This window comes from Tursiops truncatus, chromosome 17, assembly GCF_011762595.2.
Source record: "Tursiops truncatus isolate mTurTru1 chromosome 17, mTurTru1.mat.Y, whole genome shotgun sequence".
In the NCBI taxonomy this organism is placed as follows: domain Eukaryota; kingdom Metazoa; phylum Chordata; class Mammalia; order Artiodactyla; family Delphinidae; genus Tursiops; species Tursiops truncatus.
In genome coordinates this window covers 11,221,069-11,244,983 of record NC_047050.1, presented here as the reverse complement: position 1 = coordinate 11,244,983, position 23,915 = coordinate 11,221,069, and the positions used below count along the sequence as shown (strand labels likewise).

Genomic DNA, 23,915 nt, shown 5'->3' with positions numbered 1-23,915 from the left:
AAATTATACTTACATTTAGAGATATATTAAAGAATATAAAACCTATACCTGAACAGAACAAAACCTTCAGTGACTGCCATGAATAGAACAAGAATTTAAACCCTTACTTTGATAAACTAAATAGAAGACAATGTTTTAAAAATACTTCTTCACGAATTTGAGAAAATTCCCTGATCATAATGCTCTTTTTCCTTACAAAAAAAAAAAAGTTCCAAAAAGAAGTTTCTATTTAAAAGAAACAAAAAACTGTACTTTGCTACCTTCGCGTTTCTACGAAGACAGTGCTACTATCCTCAGTAAAAAGAAAAAAAATTGAAAAGATTCTGAATTATGACTCACAGAAGCCAGTGAAATATTACAAAGCTGCCCTATTGGAACTGAAAGAGTTGCTGAAGAAGTTACGTTCAATTTGAATTTCTGAAGGCCGGAGGGGACAGGTTCCTCTACCGCAGGAACGCTGGGAATTGTAGTCGGGAAAGCGCGGCGGTTTCTCAGGGGAAACCACGTTTCATTGCTTAGCGCTTAATGGACGGAGAGTCGTTTGGTCCAATTCACTCTTCCCGGGTTCTCCCTAGACCCTCCTGTTCAACGCTTCGGGCATGTCCCTTGTTCACCAATGAACGCTTTAGTTTAAGAAGGCCTTCGCGGATTGGATGTTTTACAGTCTGTGGAATGGTATTAGCCAATGGGAGGGCAGAACCGGCCGAGGTGGCTGAGTCATGGGGGAGAGTCCGTAAAGCCTTTCCCTGCCAGCGTCCTAGCTTTTATGGCTCCTAAAGTCAGCAGGGTCGTTTGTCATCGCCGAGGCCGCGTCTGCGAAAGGAGGGACTCGCTCCGCGCCTGCTGGGTTCCTCTACGTTATCCGTCGGTGTGGCCCTGATGCTGCGGCAGTCTCCGGATTCCTAGAACGCTGGAGCGGTAAGTAGGGTCCAGCGACGGCAGACAAAGCGGTGGAGCCGGGAAGGCCGCAGAAAGCGGCCCCTGCACGCAGGCGGCCAGTCGGCCTGGGCGGGGCGCGCTGCCTGCCTTGAGGCAGTGCGTCCCTCCAGGCGCTTTAAAGCTCTGCTCCCACGTGTCCTGGGAAAATGTTAGCTTTGTTCACTTCCTTCCCGTCTCCTGCACGTCCGATTTTCACAAACCCTAACATTATTAATGGGTGTCATCTCACTTCTTCATCCCTCCAGGTTGTTGTTTAGTAACTTTCTATTAGCTTTATGCTCCTGCGTGTCTACTAAGAGCAGAAGGACATGGTTGGGTTCGGCTTCATTCAAGCGAGACCAGCGTTCACATCTCTGTATTTTAAAAACAGTTCTTGGGGGCGTTTGTGCCTACAGCACCTCCTTTCGTGGTAGTGTACTTATGTGTGTACCTCAACACATGGCCAAATAGAGGTTCCCACAGGATCAAGTATCGTTCTTGTTTGCTAATTGCTGGTACTGTTAGCACCATCTGAAGTTCTTACTTGATCCTGACAACCACTCAGGATTATTATGAGAGGAAGCTGAGACTCAAAGGAGGTAACCCAACTTCTCAAAGAGTTAGTTGCTAGTAAAGGGCAAGCCAGATTTGATGTCACTGCTTACGTTATTTTCTAAAAAACTCGCTTAACTGAACATGGATTTAAGTTGTGGTTGTGTAGCTCTGTGTATTTATATTAAACTCTGTATATGAGAGCTAAATAATTCTTTGAGTTGAATGGTACATCTTGGCTGAAAGAAAATCAGGCAGCTGCCTAATTACAGGTGCCTCCCATCTATCACTTAACTCCTAGCTTTTTAAAGCGTCATTCTGGCAGCATAGATCTCACCTGGGAGCTTGTTGGAAATGCAGACTCTCAGACCTCACCCCACCTACTGAATTAGAATTGGCTTTTTAAAATAAGATCCCTTAGGTGATCAGAGTGCCTGTTAAAGTTTGGGGTGCGTTCATTGTCATAAGGATTTGTTTGCCCGAATTGAACTAAACAAAAGAGAAAGTAAAAGGTATACCTTGTGTTATTCCCTACATTTTCCTGGGCAGATCCTAATTTGAGCCGTCTCCTTCTGAATGGGCTGATAAGGTTAGAAGTTTTAACTCTTGGCTTTTGTTCATCTCAAAGGAGCAGGAAAGGCTATAACTTTCAGAATCGTTCCCACTGAGTGGTTCTCTAAGTACTCCTTAGATGAGAATGGAGCGCTCCAGTTTCAAGGCCAGTGTTGTAAGCAAAAGGCCATTACTCTGGGTATTTGGTTCTTAAATGTGACTTGGTTCTTGGACCTTTGGGCCAGTGATTGGTTCTGCAGTTTTCATTTTTGACAGGATTTGTGCTGGTGACATAAAGTTCATGATGCGTAAGCTGGCTTGTAAACAGCAATATTCAGGATGTTGATAATAGAAGCACCTAAGAGGCAAACCCTTCCGTCTTATTTCTGTGTACAGTATTCAGTCTATTGCTTTTTTGTTAAATCCTTTTTAAAATTGCTGAAGTAACTATATTTTCATTTTGAGAAAATTACCTGCCAAATACTGTCCTGTTGAAGCCTTGTTTTCTCTGAGTCCTTTATTTTATGCTTGCTTGAAAACTTCAAAAATTTAACTTTTAAAGTATTTTATCTGGGATACGATTTTTTTCCCTCATGTGTTACGAGTTAAAGATCTTAGCAGTGGTTTTAAATTGCTTAGAAGTTATTCCAATACCCTTTATTGAATAATCTTACTATTTTTCATTGATTTTTGACTCCATGTAACTTGCAACCATTATTTATTGAGCACTTAGAATGTGTCACCTAAGCCTTTTACGTGTATTGTTATTTCATCTGGACAGTATACCATTTGATAGCTGCTATGACTAATCCCATTTTACAGATGTAGAAACTGAGACAAAGAGTTTAGGTGATCTGCCTAAAATCACATTTACCAAGTGGTGGAGCCAGGGTCTGATTCACGCAGAGCCTGCTTTCTTAGATGGACAGTATAAACAGCTTTCCTGGGAGAAGTGTCTCTCAACTACCTCCCACCCCGTACTACTGCTCTACTCTTTATATCTTTGTATATTTCAATATATGGGAAGACCATTTCAGCTTTATTACCTTTTTCCTCCCAAATAACGTTAGTAGGCTGTCTGGAGTTACAGAATAATTTCCCAGCCCACGTCCCCCAGTTGGCATGGTTTTTGAAATTAGCATTAAACTAACTCTTTACTTTGTGTAAAGTATTTACACCTTTATATTCTTTTTTTTTTGGCCCTGCTGCATGGCATGGGGATCTCAGTTCCCCCACTAGGAATCGAACCTGTGCCTCCTGCAGTGGAAGCACGGAGTCTAAACCACTGGACCGCTAGGGAATTCCTCCCCCAACACCTTTATATTCTTCCTAATAAGAAATATATTGTGTAACTTGGTTAATGGAAGTTACTATTTTTAACTTTCTGCATCTGTGAAAATTATTCCTTGTTATTTTGTATTTCCGTTTGTATGTTTATTATGTTACATTTTCTAAAATATCTTGTTTACTTTTGTGGGAAAAAGGTATGCTGAGTTTAAAAGGAAGGTATGGGAAGTGGAACGACTGCTGACCAGTTTAGGAGATAATAAATAAGCTTTCAGCCCAGTTCTATACTAACTGGCTTTTGTCACCTGGGGCAAATTATTTAACTTCTCTGTGACTGTTTCCTTATCTGCCAAATGAATTACCTCACCTCAAAATCTGTTTCATTCTTCTGAGTTTGGCCCACTCAGGGACGGACAGGTGTGGTTAGATTCGGTTCAGATCCACCCTGATCTCGCAGACTCCACTGGCCTGAGGCACAGGGCAAGATCCCCTTCTTGGCTTCTTTGTTCATGACCTTCTTTGACTCCCTCCTTCTTCTTAAGGGATGTTATCTTTTGTAAACCCAGTAAACTGGGTTTTGTTCACAGATGATTTAGAAAAAAAGCTGTCAGCCAGCCACTTTTCTCGGAGACACTTGTCTTAGGCTCCAGAAGTGTTCTAGAGGAAAAAAACACTGGCAGTGTTACAGTTTGAGAAGTGTAGCAAAGGTTGTAAGTTTGAACTGTAAAGACCTTGTTTATTGTGACTTTGGTGTTAAAATATGTATTGCTAAAAAGTTTATTGGAATAATGAGGATGACATGTGATCTTTAAACATTGTACACACATAAATAACTTGATTTTTTTTGTTGTTGTTAGCTTTCTATGTTCTCAGACTGGAATTGCCAAATGCTTAAGTTTTAGTGATTTAGATTCATCTGTTTCTTTCTGAAAGTGCTGTGATTCTGATTATTTAACAAATGCCATAATACACCTCACCAATCTAGAACTAATTTTGCCAACCATTTCTACAGAATTTAAGAAGATTTTGTTCACGTGTATGGCATAGAAGATGAATTCGTCCTCCTCCACCATGAATGAAGAACCTGATGCTCTCTCGGTAGTTAACCAGCTCCGGGATCTAGCAGCAGATCCATTAAACCGTAGAGCCATTGTCCAGGATCAGGGATGTCTGCCTGGCCTTATTTTATTTATGGACCATCCCAACCCCCCTGTCGTCCACTCGGCTCTGCTTGTAAGTTGCCTTTAGTAATTTCAGTCTCAGTGTTACAATTTTGCAATTAAGGAGAATTTGAAAAAGTATTAGATGACATGGTAAAAAGTTAAAAGTGTAGAGCAAATAATAGTAAGTTTGTATGTATTTCTGTATGTGCAAACATGTACGTGTAGTCCTCTTACACAAATGGTAGCATACTATATTGTTTTTATTCTTTGACACAAATGGTAGCATACTACATGCATGGAATGTTCTGCAACTTCCTTTTTTCACTTAAGAAGAAATCTTAAGGATTATATTATATCAGTACAGAAAGACACTCAAAGAGGCACTTATAGTTTTGTTTTTCTTTTGTAACAGTTTTGTTAAGATGTAATCACATACCGTGCAATTTACCTAAAGTGTACAATTCGATGGGTTTTAGTGTATTCACAGAGTTGTGCAGCCATCACCACCATCAATTCTAGAACATTTTCATCACCTCAGAAAGAAACTCTGCTCTTATTGTTTCTCAGCCCCACTCTCTTCCCCTAAGCAGCCGTGACTTCCTGTTTCTTTGTATTTGCGTATATCTCTGGCAAAAGTGCCTGTATACATTTATATAAATGGAAGCATATAATATATGGTCTTTTTGGTCTGACTTGTTTCTTTCACTGAGCTAATGTTTTCAAGGTTCATCCACATTGTAGCATGTATCAGTACTTCATTCCTTTTTATGGTTCCTTCATTCCATTATATAGGTGTGCCAGATTGTTTATCTGTTCATTAGTAGATGGATGTGGCACTTGTTTTAATACAAGATGGGAAGGAAAGATAAAGGAGAAGAAAAGAGAAAATATACAGGATCATAGCTAATAATGCACAAGGAACTACCATATTATGAGGAATGTGGGGGCTAGAAAAACATGATAAAGAACAATACAAAGCAATCAGGCAAATACAGAATGTGAAAATTTCTGGAAGACAAATAATCCAGTTCAGTGAACAATAAATTGCATTAAAAAGGCAGTTGGGGTGTGTGAAAGGCATAGCAGTAACTGTTACAGATTTAGAGAGACTTAAGGAACATATCAGCCAGGTATAATATGTGGACCTGATTGGATTCCACTTTGAACAAATCAACCATAAACATATTTTTTAGATAACTTGAAATGAATGTGGACAAGACAGTAGATAATATTAAAGAACCACTTATTGCTTTTGCAGGGTATTATAATAGTATTATCATTAACTTAATTTTTTAAAAAACATTAACTTCTTAGGGATATACTGAAGTATTTACAAATGAAATTCTATGTTCTGTGAGATTTGCTATAAAATGCTCCAGTGTGGTTAGCAGCGAGGGAGATGGATGAAACAGGATTGCCTAGTGGATGATAATTGTTGAAGCTGAATGATGGATACATGGGGGTCACCACACATTTTCTCTACTTTTGTGTCTTCTGAAATTTTCACAGCAAAAAGTTTAAAAGAAAATTACTGTCATAGAAAATTTTAAACTCATTGTCCTTTACTTAAGGACCCATGATCAATTCCCATTTAGTGTAATTTCACAAGTTCATACAGAAAAATAATATAGGCTGTTTCTTTTCAGAAATCAAAGTACATAATACAGATTTCCTATTTTACCTTCATAGAATGACGTTTATTTAGGCAAAACAGTGGTATGAGTGAACAGTAGTAACAAATGGGGAAATTTGCGTGGCCCCTAGTTTGGGTCCTATTTCAATGAGAATTGGAATAAGGGTGAGAGGAGAGAGTGTGTTGGTCTCTTGACAGAGACTTGGGGTTGAAGGGGGTTGTTTATTTTAAATAGACTAGTCTTGAACTTATTTAAATTCAGAAGGCAAGGGGCTGCTGAAGTGGGAAAGGTTTGAGGAGAAGGCTCTCACAGTTGGTACAGAAAATGGGAAAGGTTGCTAACTGAGGACGATGGTGAGATTGTTCACAAGCGTTGAGATTGTTCACTGCTTAGTTTGCTAATGCTGAATTGATATGAGGCTTACAGCTTATGAAACTCCTTTTTCACCCTGCTTCAGGCCTGCCATAGGCCCTGAGAGCCAGATAGTTGGATTTGTTTGAGGTTGATTCTTGGCCAGGCAAGTTGGTAATTAAGGAAGTTTAGGATTTTGGCAAGAGAGTAGTTGAAACAGTAGACTGTAGGTGCTGGGCTAAATAGGAAGAGAAGTCAAGTCATGGAGGGACCTAGTAAGGAGAGTAGAGGGAGCCAGGGGGTCAGAGTTCCCAGAGAGGTTGAAGAATATGTTGGTGTTCTCATAATTTCATTTTATCTTCACTGTTGACTTATTAGCTATACCTTTTTGTTTTTAATTTTTTTAGTGGTTGTTCTAGGTTTACATTATACATCTTTAACTTGTTACAGTCTGCTTCATGTATAATGTGAGAATCATACAACCGTATATTTCCATTTCCTTCTCCCATCCTTTGTGCTATTTTTTGTCACACATTTTACTTCTGTGTATGTTTAAAAAATCTACAGTATTTTTTTTCTCTTACTCTAAGCTATTTTAAAGAGATTAAAGATTTAAAAATCAAGTGTATTTTATATTTACCATCATATTTACCATTTCTGGTGTTCTTCATTTCTTTTTCTTTTTTTTTTTTTTTTTTTTGCGGTACGCGGGCCTCTCACTGTTGTGGCCTCTCCTGTTGCGGAGCACAGGCTCTGGACGCGCAGGCTCAGCGGCCATGGCTCACGGGCCCAGCCGCTCCGCGGAATGTGGGATCCTCCCGGACCGGGGCACGAATCTGAGTCCCCTGCATCGGCAGGCAGACTCTCTGCGCCACCAGGGAAGCCCTTCTTCATTTCTTAATACAGATTTGTATTTCTACTGGTGTCTTTTATTTTCCGCCTGAAGAAGTTTAACGTTTTTTGTAATGCAGTTTTGTTTTGTTTTTTTGCGGTACGCGGGCCTCTCACTGTTGCGGCCTCGCCCGTTGCGGAGCACAGGCTCCGGACGCACAGGCTCAGCGGCCATGGCTCACGGGCCCAGCCGCTCCGCGGCATGTGGGATCTTCCCGGACCAGGGCACGAACCCATGTCCCCTGCACCGGCAGGCGGACTCTCAACCACTGCGCCACCAGGGAAGCCCTGTAATGCAGTTTTGCTCTTGGCGTTTTCCCCCTGGGGCTTTACAAGATGTTTCATTTTTTTTTTTTTTTTTTTTTTTTGGCCACACCGAGTGGCATGTGGGATCTTGGTTCCTCGACCAGGGATCGAACCTGTGCCCTGTGCGTTGGAAGCGCAGAGTCTTAACCACTGGACCGCCAGGGAAGTCCCGTGGATGTTGTTTTATCTTCTGGCTCAAATTATTTCTAATGAGCAGACTGCTGTGATTCTTACCTTTGTTCCTCTCCATATAATATATAAGCCTTTTTCTGGCTTCTTTTGTGACTTTATCAATGGTTTTCAGCAAATGATTATGATGTGCTTAATATGGGTGGTTTTCTTCGCGTTTTGGTTTTGTTCTTGTTTTGCTTGGGATTTGTTGGTCTTGGATCTTTCAAGTTTTTTCTGTCTCTTCCCTGTCACTCCTCTCGTGGGATTCCAGTTGTATGTGTTTTAGATACCTCATGTGGTCCCACAGGTCACTGTTCCTTTTTTTTTCTTTAAGTCTTTTTCTTTTCTCTCGCAGTCCTTCGCTTTGGATCGTTTCTATTGCTGCATTTTAAAGCTCACTGATGTTTTTTTCTATAGTGCCTAATCTGCTGTTAATCCTATCCACTGTGGTTTTCATTTTAGACATTATGTTTTGTCCTCTGGAAGTTACATTTGGGTCTTTTTAATATCTTCCATTTTTTTTTCTCACCATACTTAGGTGTTTCTACCCATCCTTGAGCATATGGAACATAATTATAATAGCTGTTTTAATGCTTTTATTTCTCATTTTGCCTCTGTCATATTTTGGTCTGTTTCTATTGATTTTTTTTTCCCCCTTGATTATAGTCATATTTTTCTGCTTTTCATGTCTGGTAGTTTTTAATCAGATGCCAGACATCGCAGATTTTATCGTATGGGCTTTTGAGTTTTTGGTGTCCCTATAAATATTCTTCAGCTTTGTTCTTGGTTGCCCTTAAGTTACTTGGGATCAGTTTGATCCTTTCAAGACTCCTAATGGGATGCTCTTCTGAGGATTCACCCTGATTCCTCCTGCATTGTGAGGTCTTTTCACTTCTGGCTGGTGGTGTCACAAACTATTCTCGGCCCAGTGTGAGGTCCAGGAGTGGTTTTCCCTACTTTCTGGTGGTTTTAGTCCCAGGCCCTTTGGTCTTTTACTCCAGGCATGTGCAAGTCAGCATTCAACCATAGATTCTTGGGGACCCCTCCGTAGATCTCTGGAGCTGTCTTGCTGTGCTGATCCCTCCTCTCTGTTACTCTCCTCTGCAAATTCTAGCTGCCTGGGGTATTTTCTGACACCAGCCAATGTCCTCTGTGGACACCAGCTGGGTGACCAACAATGCAATTTTGACAGTAACCACTCAGAGTTAGGTATCAAATTCCCCAGGTGTAAGAGTCAGTTCCCCAAGACTGCCTTCACTTCAAAGGCCAGTTGCAAGTATCAGGTCATCCATGTTTCTAACAGAGCAGCTATAAATTGGGTGTTCCAGTGACCTCCTCCTCAGTTCAGTAATTTACTAGAATGGCTCCAGAACTCAGGAAGCCACTTTACTTGCATTTACCAGATTTTTATAAAGGATACAAATGAACAGGCACATAGGGCAGGATCTGGAAGGGTCCTGCGTGCAGGAACTTCTGTCTCTGTGGAGTTGGGGCACACCACCCTGGCAGGTGGATGTATTTACCAAGCCAGAAACTCTGAATCTCCTTGTTCAAGAGTTTTTATAGAGCTCAATTTCCAGCCCTTCCCTACCTCCCAGGTCAGTGGGTGGGGCTGAAAGTTCCCACCCTCTAGTCACTTGGTCTTTCTAGTGAGAGCTGCATCCTGAGGCCATCTAGGGGACACAGCCTAACTCACTTCTTTAACATGAACTCACCCAAGTGTGATCTAAAGGGCCTCCTTATGAATAACAAACTCCTATCAAAAAATTCCAAGGGTTTTAGGAACTCTATGCCAGGGACTAGACGAAGACCAGACATGTATTTTTTATTATACTACTCCACCCTAACCTCCCCAGCTCTCATCTCTGTCTCCCTAGCTTGGCAAGACCCCTGGACTTCACTGGGCTTCCCTCTCCCTGTGCCGCAGTCTGGAACTGCTTCCAAAGCAGTAAGATGGGGCAGTTGTAGGATCTGCCTCATCATTTCTCTTAGGGATTCCAGTCCTATGCTGCTTCTCATCCAGTTGTCCTGTTTGTTAGTTTTTTTATGAAGGGAGGGCAGTTCCCTTGGCAGTTAATCCTATATGGACCAAAGTGAAAATCAAGGTAAGACTAGTTACAGAAAGGATAGGAGATTGCAGTCAGAGACAGGTTGTTGGATTTGTAATTTCATGGATAGTACCATTTTTGGTAAGGACCAGGCACTTTGGAAATGAAGTGTAGAGGACTAGTAGGAAATGTGAAGGTCAGTGAACTGAGGGGGCAGCTTTGGATGGTGTAGTTCACAGAGGTATTCCCCTGCGAATCAGGTACTAAAGTCTGCAGTGAATGATCAGAGATTAGGAAGTTTGTAGAACAGCTAATAAAATCCCTCAAGAATCAGCATGTGAAGGAAATACTTGCAAAAATGTACTTTAAATCTTAAGAGAAAAGCATCCTAGAAAAGTTAAATTCACAGGATAGGAATTTGTGAGAGTGAGTTCATCTTTTGGTTTTCAGTTTAAAAAAAAAAGTCATTTTAAAGGTGTTTTATAAAACTAGAAACAGTTCATTCCATAAAGGGGGTTGTATGTTTTGTCCCTCTCAGCAGTTTATTTTAATTAATATGTCAAAGCACCTAGGGAAATGATGGCTATTGGAACTGCTCCCTGAAATTAATAAATGGACTATAGTTCCTTGTATCCTTGTCAAGATGAAGTGGTGAAAATGAAACCAGAACAGCCTAATTTTGACCTTGCAGATAAGTTGGGAACCTTCATTTCAAAGAGCAGATTCAGCTACTGCAGCTCAAAGGAATATTTTTGTCCCCTAGAGGACTGCTCTGCTTATCACATTTAAAGAAGAGTTTCTAAACATTCAAAACCAATTGGTTCTAAAAAGCAAAGCCCTGTTTTTCACTCTTTCCTCTCGCAGTAGCTTAGTAGTGGGTTTAATTTTGAGTAGTCTGGCATGTGGACTGACCTATTCCTGCTCTCGCTGTAGGCTCTTCGATACTTGGCAGAGTGCCGTGCTAACAGAGAAAAGATGAAAGGAGAGCTGGGTATGATGCTAAGCTTGCAAAGTGTTATACAGAAGTAAGTACAATAGATAGTGTCTCCTAATGGAGTAGAAAAGTGGGTCATGTTACTTTACTGAAATTTGTACTCTAATGTGACGGCATACTTTCGTGGGTTATATGTTCAAAAATGTTCTGATGGTCAGTGTTGTGATTATTTCTAAACGTTGATATTAACAGTAGTCCTTATGAAAATGCTCAAATTTTATTTAAAATGTTGATACACATTGTACTTATGAATAATACTAAAAAGAGACAGTCCTACCTTGTATGAAGTTTTGTGAAGTAGATGTAAATGGATTTGCTAGTGGTGCAACACAGGTGGCATTTGGAAATGTGCAGCATTATAGTATAGTACATAATTCTGTTCTTACTTCCTCGCAGTCTTACTCCAAAGAACCTTGATCTGTATCATGACAAAAAGGGCTTTTGGTGAGATTTTCCTGAGAATCATTGCGATGTCTCTTAGAGATTTAGGGCCGTTTAATTTGAATTCTAGCAAATGGGTGGTTTTTAATTGTACCTTTCATCTTAGGAAGGTTTTTATATCTATCATCTCATTTTGCTATTTACAGCTTTTTGAGGTAGGTTAGACAGATAATAGTTTTATGGGTGAGAAAATTACAGAGAGGCTGAGTTTCTTATCTGTAGTCCTTCAGCTGTGTTGCCTCTGGGAACATCTGGTTTTGCTCCTTTCCTAGGCCTTGCTGATTTCCTTGTAGAAGGCTAGAAATTGAAGATTAAGTGTTTTGTTATTTGCACTGTGTCTGAAAGCAAAAAAACTATGCTTTCTGAGGTTTTATCTTAGTTTACTTTGTATCTTGATCTTATTCAAGACATGACTGCCTTTAAGACTATAATAAATAACCATTTAATTTACTGATTTTTAAAACTTGCAGTTTCTTTGGCTTGAGTGCTCACAAAAGTTCTATAATTCCCAAGCACTGTAAGTTAAATTATATCAGTGGACCGCCATCCAAACTGACTTCCAAGGCAGTGTATTTTTTTTTTAGTGTTCTTGGCTTCTAGATAAATTTCATTTTAATAATCTTTTTTTTTTTAATCATGCTACCCCTGATAGGTGTCTTGATCTTTAATAATGACAAGTTAGAGACTGAAGGGTTTTTTTTGTTTTTATTCAGGTGATCAGTTAGGAATAAATATTAGAAAATATTGACTGGCATCAGTTGTATTAATCATTACCTATGGTTTGAGGTCAGTTGCATTAATAAAATTTGGATTGCAGTTCTGACTTGAGACAAATGGTCTCTTTGACCCTCAGTTTCCTTATCCATACACCTGCAGTAACAACGTCAAAGTGCTCGATTCAGTGGGATGATACGTGTAGAGATGCTCTGTAAATTCTAAAGTGTTGTATAAAATATGAGGTTGCATTGTTCTTGTGCCTAGTATGTTTTAATGCCATGTAATTATTTTTTTTTTAATTTTTTTTTTTTGCGGTACGCGGGCCTCTCACTGTTGTGGCCTCTCCCGTTGTGGAGCACAGGCTCCGGACGCGCAGACTCAGCGGCCATGGCTCACGGGCCCAGCCGCTCCGCGGCACGTGGGATCTTCCCGGACCGGGGCACGAACCCGTGTCCCCTGCATCGGCAGGCGGACTCTCAACCACCGTGCCACCAGGGAAGCCCCCATGTAATTATTTTTAACTGGCATGTTCTTTTGGAAATCGTGACAGGATTAAGCATAATATGGAGCCTTCTGTAGGATTATTTTATTCATATCATGAACTTAAGATTGTGTATTTCTTTAACAGGTTTGGTTATTGAAGCTGAAAATACGTGGTAAAAATTTTAAAATGTAAGAAATTATATGAAAAGTTAATGTTGATATTAAAATATGCTTCAAATTTGAGCTTTAAACATTTAGAGCAAGTTTTAGAGGTACTGTAGATTTAACCTATAAAACAATTTCTTAGCTTGGTTGTCTAAGGTTGTGGTATGTGCATATGTATGTGTGTATCTGTAAATGAGAGATACATCTAAAATATTGGGTTGGCCAGAAAGTTCGGGGTTTTCCGTAACATCTTAACGTCAGGGAGACAACTTGTATTTTTTTTTAAAATAAATTTATTTAGTTTATTATTTATTTATTATTCTTGGCTGTGTTTGTTGCCACGTGCACGGGCTTTCTTTAGTTTCTGCGAACGGGGGCTACTCTTCGTTGTGGTACGCCGGCTTCTCATTGTGGTGGCTTCTCTCATTGTGGAGCATGGGCTCTAGGCGTGTGGGCTTCAGTAGTGTGGCACGTGGGCTCAGTAGTTGTGGCTCGCGGGCTCTAGAGCGCAGGCTCAGTTGTGGCGCACGGGCTTAGTTGCTCCGCGGCATGTGAGATCTTCCTGGACCAGGGCTTGAACCCGTGTCCCCTGCATTGGCAGGCGGCTTCTCAACCACTGCACCACCAGGGAAGACCAACAACTTGTATCTTTATAAGAGAAGTATTATGTCAGCTCAGGTCATTATCTTGCAGTGTCATCTGGGAAGGAGATCTTGAGATGGAGTTAGAAATGGAAGAGGTTTATTGTGAGATATCGTCTGTAGAGGTAGAAGGGAATGAAGAAGGATTGGACTATAGTTGTTAGACTGCAATGCAGATCTGACATCTGTAAAAGGAAAGTGAAGAGGAAACCGAATGGGGCAAGGAGTCTCAGATTGCAATGCAAATCTGACAGACAGCTCAAGGGGGAGCTCCAAAGCGAGGATTACCCTGTAGATGAGTCTTGTATTGCGCAGAAATGGCCAGGCCCTATTGTGCCCCTGCTGCCCAGGCATTGAGTGGGGTCTCCCTGGGAACGGTCAGGCCTTGGAATGAAGGATTGAATGGTGTGAGAGATCTCAAAGCCACTACTGCTGGTGGCTCTACTATTCTACTCCCTGTAGCCAAAGGGCAGGTTTCCTTCTTAAAGGGAGATCCAAGCAGTGTGTCTCCACGGTTGCCACAAGCAGCTTCTCTTTAATACAAATGATGTATATTTTTTAGGACACTGTGGTGATCGTTGCTGGCTCCTCCAGCAGTAAAACAGGTATGCATTCATTGCATACGCCATTATAATTTGGTCCTGTACCCCTCTCAAAAGTGGAGATATGATATAATAATTTTTATATATATTTTCCAGCTCGTTTGGCTGTGGGAGATCTCAGATTTGAAGGTTACCTTTCAAGCTTTCTTAAAAGTCACCTCTGTTTACTAAAATAATCATCTTAGAATTTATCAGTTACTGTTATCAGAAGGTCAATAGAACTATGTGTTTTAGCTTGTAAACATTAAGACTGAAGTATTAGAATCAGGTTTTGGTTCAGCATGTTTAGCTTTGTGTTGTGAATTATCTCATGGCTTGGACATAATTTTTTTTATATATTTATTCATTTAATTTATTATTTATTTTCAGCTGCGTCGGGTCTTAGTTGCAGCGTGCGGGATCTTTGTTGAGACATACGGGATCTTTTGTTGTGGCACGTGGACTTCTCTCTAGTTGTGGCATACGGGTTTTCTCTTCACTAGTTGTGGTGCAGGGCTCCAGGGCACATGGTCTCTATAGTTGTGATGAGGAGGCTCCAGAATGCTGGCGCTCCAGGGCACGTGGGCTCTGTAGTTTGTGGCACACGGGCTCAGTAGTTGTGGCATGCGGACTTAGTTGCCTCGCGGCATGTGCGATCTTAGTTCTCTGACCAGGGATCAAACCCGAGTCCCCTGCATTGGAAGGTGGATTCTTTACCACTGGACCACCAGGGAAGTCCCTCATTTTCCTTTTGTAAGAAATTAGATTGCTCTGGCATTATTATTTTCTCCTCATTTACTTTTTTCTTTTGGGTACCTGTATTAAAAATTCTTAAAAAATCAAAAGGAAAAGTTTTTATCATATAGAGCAGGGTGAGTTTTATATATGCATCATTGTTCTGACACTGTAGAAATATGTTCTTCAGACATTATTTTGCATTTTGACGTCTTTGTTGGCAGATACAGATGACTGATTTACCACTATTCCATTCTTGTATAGGTCATCTTGGTAAGCCATAGCACAAGAGATCTAAACTATATACCCCAATTGTTTTCATTGATGTGGCTGCCCCATGACAGCTAGGCAGTCAGGGTGGGATTCGGATCAGTTTTTCTCTCCGTTTAGGAGTACTGAGTTAGGGGGAGATTTAGCTATGATTCTGTGGAACTATACAACTAGGGAAGCAGCAAAAGGATCTTCCCATACCCCAGTGAGACCTACAGAACAAAGAAAATCCATTGTGGAGGGATGCTGCTTTATTGACTGAAGAGAAACCTTCATCTGGAGTGATCAGAGGGGAAACCAGAAAGCAGAAGTAGGTGGGGAGAGTGGAGGTTATTCTTAACATGAGAAGCAGAGAGCAATGTTTTATAAAATAGGGAAAATTCTGTGTATTGAAATTTTTGCCCTTTTATCACCAAATTATTTTTTGCTACAAAATTTTGCTGAGATTTTAGCAAGTTATTCAACAGCAGGTTTGACTTAATGTTTAGGTCAAATTGGTGCTTACAGATCGACAGTTGGATTGATTTCAAAGTCACTGTTACTTTCAGTTCTTCAATTGTGAAGAGAATTTTAAGTTCTCTGTCACTCAAAATGAATCTGGCATTGTGTTCTAATTTTAATCTTCCATAAATGAAAACTTGTCCTTAGAGGTTAGAACCTCTTTACATTTTATTTTTAACCCTGGATCCCTTTGTGAAGAGAATTTTCAAAATGTCAGTCTAGGAAGATATCTAAATGCAGTTTAAGACATTTGTTAATTTGTATTTCAGGAGTAATAACTTTTGATACAAAATGTATTTTATAAAGGCACTTGTGACTATCTAACATGAAGTATGCTATAAATAAAAGTCACTTTAATAAAATGTGGCATCTCAACTTTAAAATACCTCATTTCATCTAGAGAACTTCCTAAAATTCTAGATTTTGAAACAGTGTCATAGTAATGGTGGTCTATTCTTCTTGCTAAAATCTTGGATGAAAAGTATGTGCTTCATTTCTTTATGCCTTTCTTCTGTGTTCTTTTATTTTCTTTAAAATTCTATTTTAAAATCTTATTACAAGTATGCGGTATGTGGTTTATTTATAAAAATTCAAAAATATAAAAAAAATCCATAATGCCATTTATGTTTTCATTTAAATATGTTTATACATACATAGTTTTTTAAACTTTAGTTTGAAATGACGTCAGACTTTCAGAAAAGTTGTACAAACAGTACACTGATGCCTAGATAAGTACACCAGTAGTCCCCGAATTTTAACATTTTACCATTTGTTTTACTGTGTTTTTGTTTTTTTAAATATTTATTTATTTTGGCTGCCCTGGGTCTTAGTTGCGGCATGAGATCTTTGTCGTGGCATGCGGGGGTCTTTTAGTTGAGGCATGCGGGCTTTTAGTTGCAGCATGTGGGATCTAGTTCCCTGACCAGGGATCAAACCCAGGCCCCCTGCACTGGGAGCACAGAGTCTTAACCGCTGGACCACCCGGGAAGTCCCTTGTTTTACTATTTTAACATTTGCTTTATTCTTTCTCCATACATGTTGTTGTTTGGTATATATGTCTTCATAACTTATATATAGTCATTGTGAAGTATGTATTTGAGGAGAAAAAAAATGTGTCCTTTGTCATGTTTAATGCTTGGATTTGGGGCTGGAATTCTACTTTGTGTGATATCAGTACACAATTCCTGTTCTCATTGTTTCTATTTGCCTTATCTACACTTGCCCATTCCTTTATTTCTGAATCACTTTTAGTTGTGTCTTGTTTTGTGAGTCAAAATGAAAATCTTTTAGTGGGGGCAATAAAGTAGGAGCTTGGGATTAACATACACACACTACTATATATAAAATAGATAACCAACAAGGACCTACTGTATAGCACAGGGAACTCTATCTACTCAATAACCTATATGGGAAAAGAATCTGAAAAAGAATGAATATATGTATACGTATAACTGAATCACTCTGCTGTACACCTGAAACTAACACAACATTGTAAATCATCTATACTCCAATAAAAATAAAATAAAAAATCTTTTAAATTAGTGAGCTAGGTCCATTTATATTTATTGCTGTTACTGATATATTTCATCTTAACCCATTTTTGTTGTAATTACCATGTATATTATAATAGTTGTGTTTCTGTGCCTGCTGTTTTCTTCTTTTATCTTGAAAATTTCTTCTGATTTGTCTTATAGTGGCTACCTTTGTACTTATACTTTAAAGAAATGTTCTCAGTTTTCTGTTTTCTTATTTAAACTTTCACCATCTTGCTTGTTAGTTTTTATGGTAATCTTTTCACTCCCATAGTCAGACTTTTTCTACTTTTCCCTTTTCTTCTCCCTTTTCCTTTCTTTTTTTAAGTTGCATTATTTCTACTTTATCAGAACATTTATATATTCTATTCTCTTTTCCACTTTAGTTTTAAATTTAGATCTACAGTTAAATGTGTAAAATGCTCATCATCAGTCCTTTTGCTAGTTTTCCTAGTCATGTCTGTTGGTTGAAGCTTAATTCTCTAGTAGATTGCTCAAGTAAGACTCTAATATTCCTTGAGTTCTTTCATGTTTAAAATTCCTTTTCTGTAACCTTGATACTTGAAGGAAAACTGGACTGCATCCATGGTTCACCTTTTGTTTTCTTGTGATTCTTGAAAATGCTGCTCCATTTTGCCTTGATTTTTATGTTGTTTTTTGTAAAGTTTTTAGAACAGAGGGTGGCAACTTTTTTTCTGTAAAATAAGAAGCCAGATAGTAACTATTTTAGGCTTTGTTGGGCTCACAGTCTGTTGCGGCGCTCAGCTCTGCCCTTGTGGGTTAAAGCAGCCAGAGATGATATGTAAATGACGGACTTTTGCTCAAGGATCATAGTTTTCCTGCCTTTGGACTTCATTGTTACCTAAGCAGAGTTGCTGACTGCCTTCTTAGAACCCTTTTAAAGTTAGGATTGGTTTTGCATTGAAAGATGAAGGATGATTTTCTGAGTTGCATAAATGTTATAAGAACACTTTTTTTAGTGAACACCACAGGAAAAAAAAGCAAAACCAACTCCTAAAGGAAAAGTTGTGAAGATCTTCAAAAGATGATAGCAAGTCTTTAACATTAAAATAGTATATTCACTGCTTTCATGAAGTATATGGAAGTCTTAACTGGCTTTTATAGGCGGTATAAAATGATATTAGTAGCATCTATATAGGATTAGAGTGAATTGGTGTTTATGACTAGTGAGGAAATACATTCAAAATGAAAATTATTCTTGATATATAATGAAGATCAGAGTTCACCTTTCAGTTGTGTTTTATGAATAACATTTTGAACATTTTCAATATAGATAACTATTTAGAAAAAGTGGTGAGGAATCAATATACTTCATTATGGAATAGTAAATTACTGAGAGCAGAATTCCAATTATTTAGATGAAAGAGCTTTTCAAGATAGTCTTTTCTCGGGTGTCATATTTTAAAGACTGAACTAAATCCAGGGCATGATCAGCTCTTTCAATTTTCACTTGCTTAAGAAGCTTAGGGCAACTAATACTTGTTTAATTATACAGTCTTTCTTAGGCTTATGGCCAACTGTACCATATAACTCTAGACTTTTTGTACTTGAATGTTTTGAATCACATTATTTGAATAGTAATTTTTGTTGTTTTTTTTTTTTAAAGACTAAGATACCTGCTTCCAAATCTGTAGATGCTCTTGGCTTTTTCTTTTTGGTTTTAAAAGCATTTTTAAAAAATAAGGCAATAATTATTTATCATTAATTTGTTTAACAGCAACATGCATAGATATTTGTGATACCTCATATAGTGCCCAGATCAAGAAGTAACTTCATTTTTTTTTTAACATCTTTATTGGAGTATAATTGCTTTACAGTGTTGTGTTAGTTTCTGCTGTATAACAAAGTGAATCAGCTATACATATACATATATCCCCATATCCCCTCCCTCTTGCGTCTCCCTCCCACCCTCCCTATCCCATCCCTCTAGGTAGTCACAAAGCACCGAGCTGCTATGCGGCTGCTACCCACTAGCTAGCTATTTTACGTTTGGTAGTGTATATATGTCAGTGCCACTCTCTCACTTCGTCTCAGCTTACCTTTCCCCCTCCCCACGTCCTCAAGTCCATTCTCTAGGTCTGCATCTTTATTCCTGTCCTGCCCCTAGGTTCTTCAGAACCATATATATATATATATATATATATATATATATATATATATATATATATATATTTTTTTTTTTTTTTTTTTGTGGTACATGGGCCTCTCACTGCTGTGGTCTCTCCCGTCGCGGAGCACAGGCTCTGGACGCGCAGGCTCAGCGGTCATGGCCCATGGGCCCAGCCACTCTGCGGCACGCGGGATCCTCCTGGACTGGGGCACGAACGTGTGTCCCCTGCATCGGCAGGCAGACTCCCAACCACTGCGCCACCAGGGAAGCCCCAGAACCATTTTTTTGTAATCGTTTTTACTTCATTTTTGCTTATATGCTTTTGCAAATTTCATTCTGCCTAAGACAAAATTTTACTTAGCTTTAAGGGAAATCTGGTATTCCCTTAACTGTTTCGTAGGAAGGGCAGCAATAAAATTAGTCCTATGAGGTCTACCAGAAAAACATACTTAGAACAACAGTGGGACAATCATGTTGATTTGACTATGTTATTCTTTAAAAAATTTTTGGTTTTAAGTAGATAGAAATTGAAAATCTTGCAGAAAGGAATTTATTACTGTATGAAAATGATGACACTTTGAACTATGAAATAAAGGAAGTTAAAAATAGTGATGGTGGGAGTATTTATTTCCTATAACCATTTTTGCCAGTCTGTGGTCTGTAACTGTTTTGTTTATCTAAGTAGATGTAGCCTATGTGACTCTAGAAATAAAGTATAGATCAGAATGAAGAAAACAAGGTTTTGCCAAGTTGAGGAATAAAATTACAGAATCAGTAGAAGTGGCAAGACTGCTTTGTTAATTTATATGTTTCTTTTCAAGGACTACAACTCCAGGAGAAACAAAACTGCTGGCCTCTGAAATCTATGAAATTCTTCAGTCTTCCAATATGGCAGATGGTGATAGTTTCAATGAAATGAATTCACGTCGAAGGAAAGCTCAGTTTTTTCTGGGAACCACAAACAAACGTGCCAAAACAGTGGTTTTACATATAGATGGTCTTGATGATACGGTAAGACTTTTATCAACACATGGTTCATAACATGCGAGAGAGAAATCATGTAAACTGGTTATCTCAGTGTCACCTGCTAACAGTCTTTAAGAATAAGTCCCTGGCTTCCCTGGTGGCACAGTGGTTAAGAATCTGCCTGCCAGTGCAGGGGACACGGGTTCAAGCCCTGGTCCAGGAAGATCCCACATGCCGTGGAGCAACTAAGCCCGTGCACCACAACTACTGAGCCTGCACTCTAGAGCCCGCGAGCCACAACTACTACGCCTGCGTGCCACAACTACTGAAGCCCACATGCCTAGAGCCTGTGCTCCTCACCAAAAGAAGCCACAACAATGAGAAGCCCACAGACTGCAATGAAGAGTAGCCCCCGCTCGCCACAACTAGAGAAAGCCCACATGCAGCAACGAAGACCGAACACAGCCAAAAATAGATAAATAAAAATAAATAAATTAAAAAGAAAAGACTAAGTCCTAATATTAGCATTTTATTCTGATAAAGAGGGGCATTTTGTGCTTAACGGGTCAGTTATTCAAAGGACATAACCATTGCAAATATTTATGCCCTAGTAATAGAACTTCAAACTATATGAAGCAAAAACTGACGGAAATGCAAGGAGAAATAAATTCACAACTAGAGCTGGAGATCTGAATACCATTGTCTCAATTAATAGAACAAGTATACAGAAAATCAACAGGGATATAGAAGACACAACACTAATAATCAACTTAACCTAACTGATATTTATAGAAAGCCCCACTCAGCAGCAAGGTAATATTCATTCTTTCCATGTGCACATGAAACATTTACCAAGATAGACCATATTGTGTCCCATAAAACAAGTCCTGATTTAAAAGAATTAGAACCAAGCAAAGTGTGTTCTCTGAGCACAATGAAAAGCAAGTTAGAAATCAATCACAGAAAGATACCTGGAAAACCCCCTAAGAATTTTGGAAACTAACCCATTTCTAAAATAATCCATGGGTCAATGAAGAAATCAAAGGAGAAATTAGGAAGTATTTTGAACTGAATAAAAATGAAAATGTGGGGCTTCCCTGGTGGCGCAGTGGTTAAGAATCCACCTGCCAGGGCAGGGGACGTGGGTTTGAGCCCTCGTCCAGGAAGATCCCACATGTCGCGGAGCAACTAAGCCCGTGCGCCACAACTACTGAGCCTGTGCTCTAGAGCCTGTGAGCCACAACTGCTGAGCCCGTGTGCCACAACTACTGAAGCCTGCGTGCCTAGAGCCCTTGCTCTGCAACAAAGAGAAGCCACCACAATGGGAAGCATGCACCTCAACAAAGAGTAGCCCCCACTCTCTGCAACTAGAGAAAGTCTGCGCGCAGCAACGAAGACCCAATGCAGCCAAAAATAAATAAATATTTTTAAAAAGATGTAGTATCAGAATTTGTGGGAAGCAGCTAAAGCAGAGTTTAGAGGGGAATTCATTAGCACCAAATGACTGAATATATACAAAAAGGGAAAGGTCTCAGTGACTTAAGCTTCTACCTTAAGAAACTAGAAAAAGAAGAGCAAATTAAATCCAAAGTAAGCAGAAGAGAAGAAACAAAAAAATCAGTGGAATGGAAAACAGAGAAAAATGAAATCAAAAGCTGATCTTTGACATGATCAATTAAATTGATAAACCTCTAGCCAAATTGATCAAGAATAAAAGAAGTCACAAAATATCAGTATCAGAAATGAGACAGCATTGCTATAGATCTTTTAATGTGGACACTGAAAGGAAAATAAGTGAATATTTTGAATAACTTTATGCCAATAAATTTGATAATGTAGATGAAACAGGAAAATTTCTTGAAAGATGGATTGCCAAAGCTCACTCAAAAAGAAATGGATAACCTGAATGAATAGCTCTGTGTCTATCAAAGAAATTGGATTCGTAGTTAAAAACCTTTCCATAAAGACAATTTCTGGCCTTGATATCTTCATTGGTGAATTCTACCAAACGTTTAAGGAAAATGTAACACCAATTGTACTGTCTTTTAAAGTATTATACAGTAGTAGTTGTACAGTGTAGTTTTTTCTCAACTCATTCTACCTTTTCCCCTTTTTTTTAAATATTTTTTTTAATGTGGACCATTTTTTAAGTCTTTATTGAATTTGTTACAATATTGCTTCTGTTTTGGTTTTTTGGCCACAAGGCACGTGAGATCTTAGCTCCCTGACCAGGGATCGAACCCACACTCCCTGTATTGGAAGGCAAGGTCTTAACCAGTGGACTGCCAGGGAAGTCCCTTGTCTGCTTTTAATATTAGCTGCTCAAGCGTTCTTTTGATTATAGTGTGTATCTTCTATTTGTGTCTGTATTTCACATGGATTTCTTATAGGCACCATATAGTTGGGCCTTGCTTTTTTAATCCAGTCGAAAAATTTCTACCTTTTAACAGGAATGCTGGGATCATTTGCCTTTAATATGATTATTGATTTGACTGGATTTAAAACAACCATCTTGCTAATTGCTTTCTATTTGTCCCATGTGTTCTCTTTTCCTCTTTTTCTGCCTTTTGGAGTAATTGAAAGTTTTTTATGATTGCATTTTATCTCCTTTGTTAGCTTATTTGCGTTAATTCTCTTTCCTTCCTTTCTTTTATGTTTGTTGATTTAGGGTTTATTTTGTGTATCTTTTTTTTATTTTTGAATTTTATTTAGGGTTTATTTTCTGTATCTTTAACTTTTTTTTAACATGTCTTTAATCGTATTTATTTATTTATTTATTTTAACATCTTTATTGGAGTATAATTGCTCCACAATGGTGTGTTAGTTTCTGCTGTATAACAAAGTAAATCAACTATACATATACATATGTCCCCATATCCCCTCCCTCTTGTGTCTCCCTCCCACCCTCCCTATCCCACCCCTCTAGGTGGTCACAAACCACCGAGCTGATCTCCCTGTGCTATGCAGCTGCTTCCCACTAGCTGTCTATGTTTGGTAGTGTGTATATGTCCATGCCACTCTCTCGTTTTGTCATGGCTTATCTTCAACTTATCAGTCTAGCTTCAGTTAACACTAATCACCATGAGACACTTATAACACTATACTTTCATCTGCCTTATCTCTGCCTTTGTGTTCTTGTTATATGTTTTACTTTTGCATATGTTATAAACCCCAAACTACTTTGTTACTACATTAAATATTCTCTTTTTTTTATTAAAAATTTTTTGTGGTAAATTACACTTAGCATAGAATTACCATCCATCTTAACCATTTACAAGTATTTAAAGACATTAAAAAATAAGAGTATTTTCTGTCTACCCACGTATTTACCATTTCTGGGGCTCTTTATTCCTTTGTGTAAATACAGATTTTCGTCTAATATCATTTTCCTTCTGCCTGAAGGGCTCCATTAACATTTCTTATAGTAAGTAGTACAGGTCTGCTGAGGATGGACATTTGGCTTATTTCCACCTTTGGCTATTATGAATAATTCTGCTATGAACATTTATGTACAGGTTTTTGTGTGGATATATGTCCTCAGTTCTCTTGGGTATATTCTTAAGGGTAGAATTGCTGGATGATACGTTTAGCTTTTCGAGCAACTGCCAGACTGTTTTCCACAGTGGCTACTGCCTTTTACATTCCCATCAGCAAGGTGTGAGGGGTCAAGTTTCTCCACATCCCTGCCAACATTTCTTATTTTCCATTTCTTAAAAAAATAGCTATTCTAGTGGGTGTGAAGTGGTATCTTATTGTGATTTTGATTTGCATTTACCTAATTACAATGATGGTATCTTTTCACATGCTTATTGGCCATTTTTAGTGGTTGACTTAGGGTTTATTGTGTATGTCTTTAATTTATCACAGATTTTCTCTTTTGGAGAA

The 23,915-nt window shown here is 38.8% G+C and overlaps 1 protein-coding gene across 2 annotated transcripts in view; it reads left to right on the top strand.

Annotated features, from left to right (window-relative positions):
• The first annotated feature begins 721 nt into the window (after positions 1–721).
• The window catches only part of ARMC1 (armadillo repeat containing 1), a 34,526-nt gene continuing 11,332 nt past the window's right edge, over positions 722–23,915 (top strand). The window contains exons 1-4 of one of the 2 annotated variants that reach the window (XM_073794454.1): positions 722–918; positions 4,322–4,542; positions 10,807–10,898; positions 19,886–20,075. In XM_073794454.1, the coding sequence (XP_073650555.1) occupies positions 4,360–4,542; positions 10,807–10,898; positions 19,886–20,075 (465 nt within the window). In that variant the 5' untranslated portion in view covers positions 722–918; positions 4,322–4,359. The remainder of the gene's footprint in view (positions 919–4,321; positions 4,543–10,806; positions 10,899–19,885; positions 20,076–23,915) is intronic. The other variant, XM_019925265.3, reaches the window with a different exon arrangement.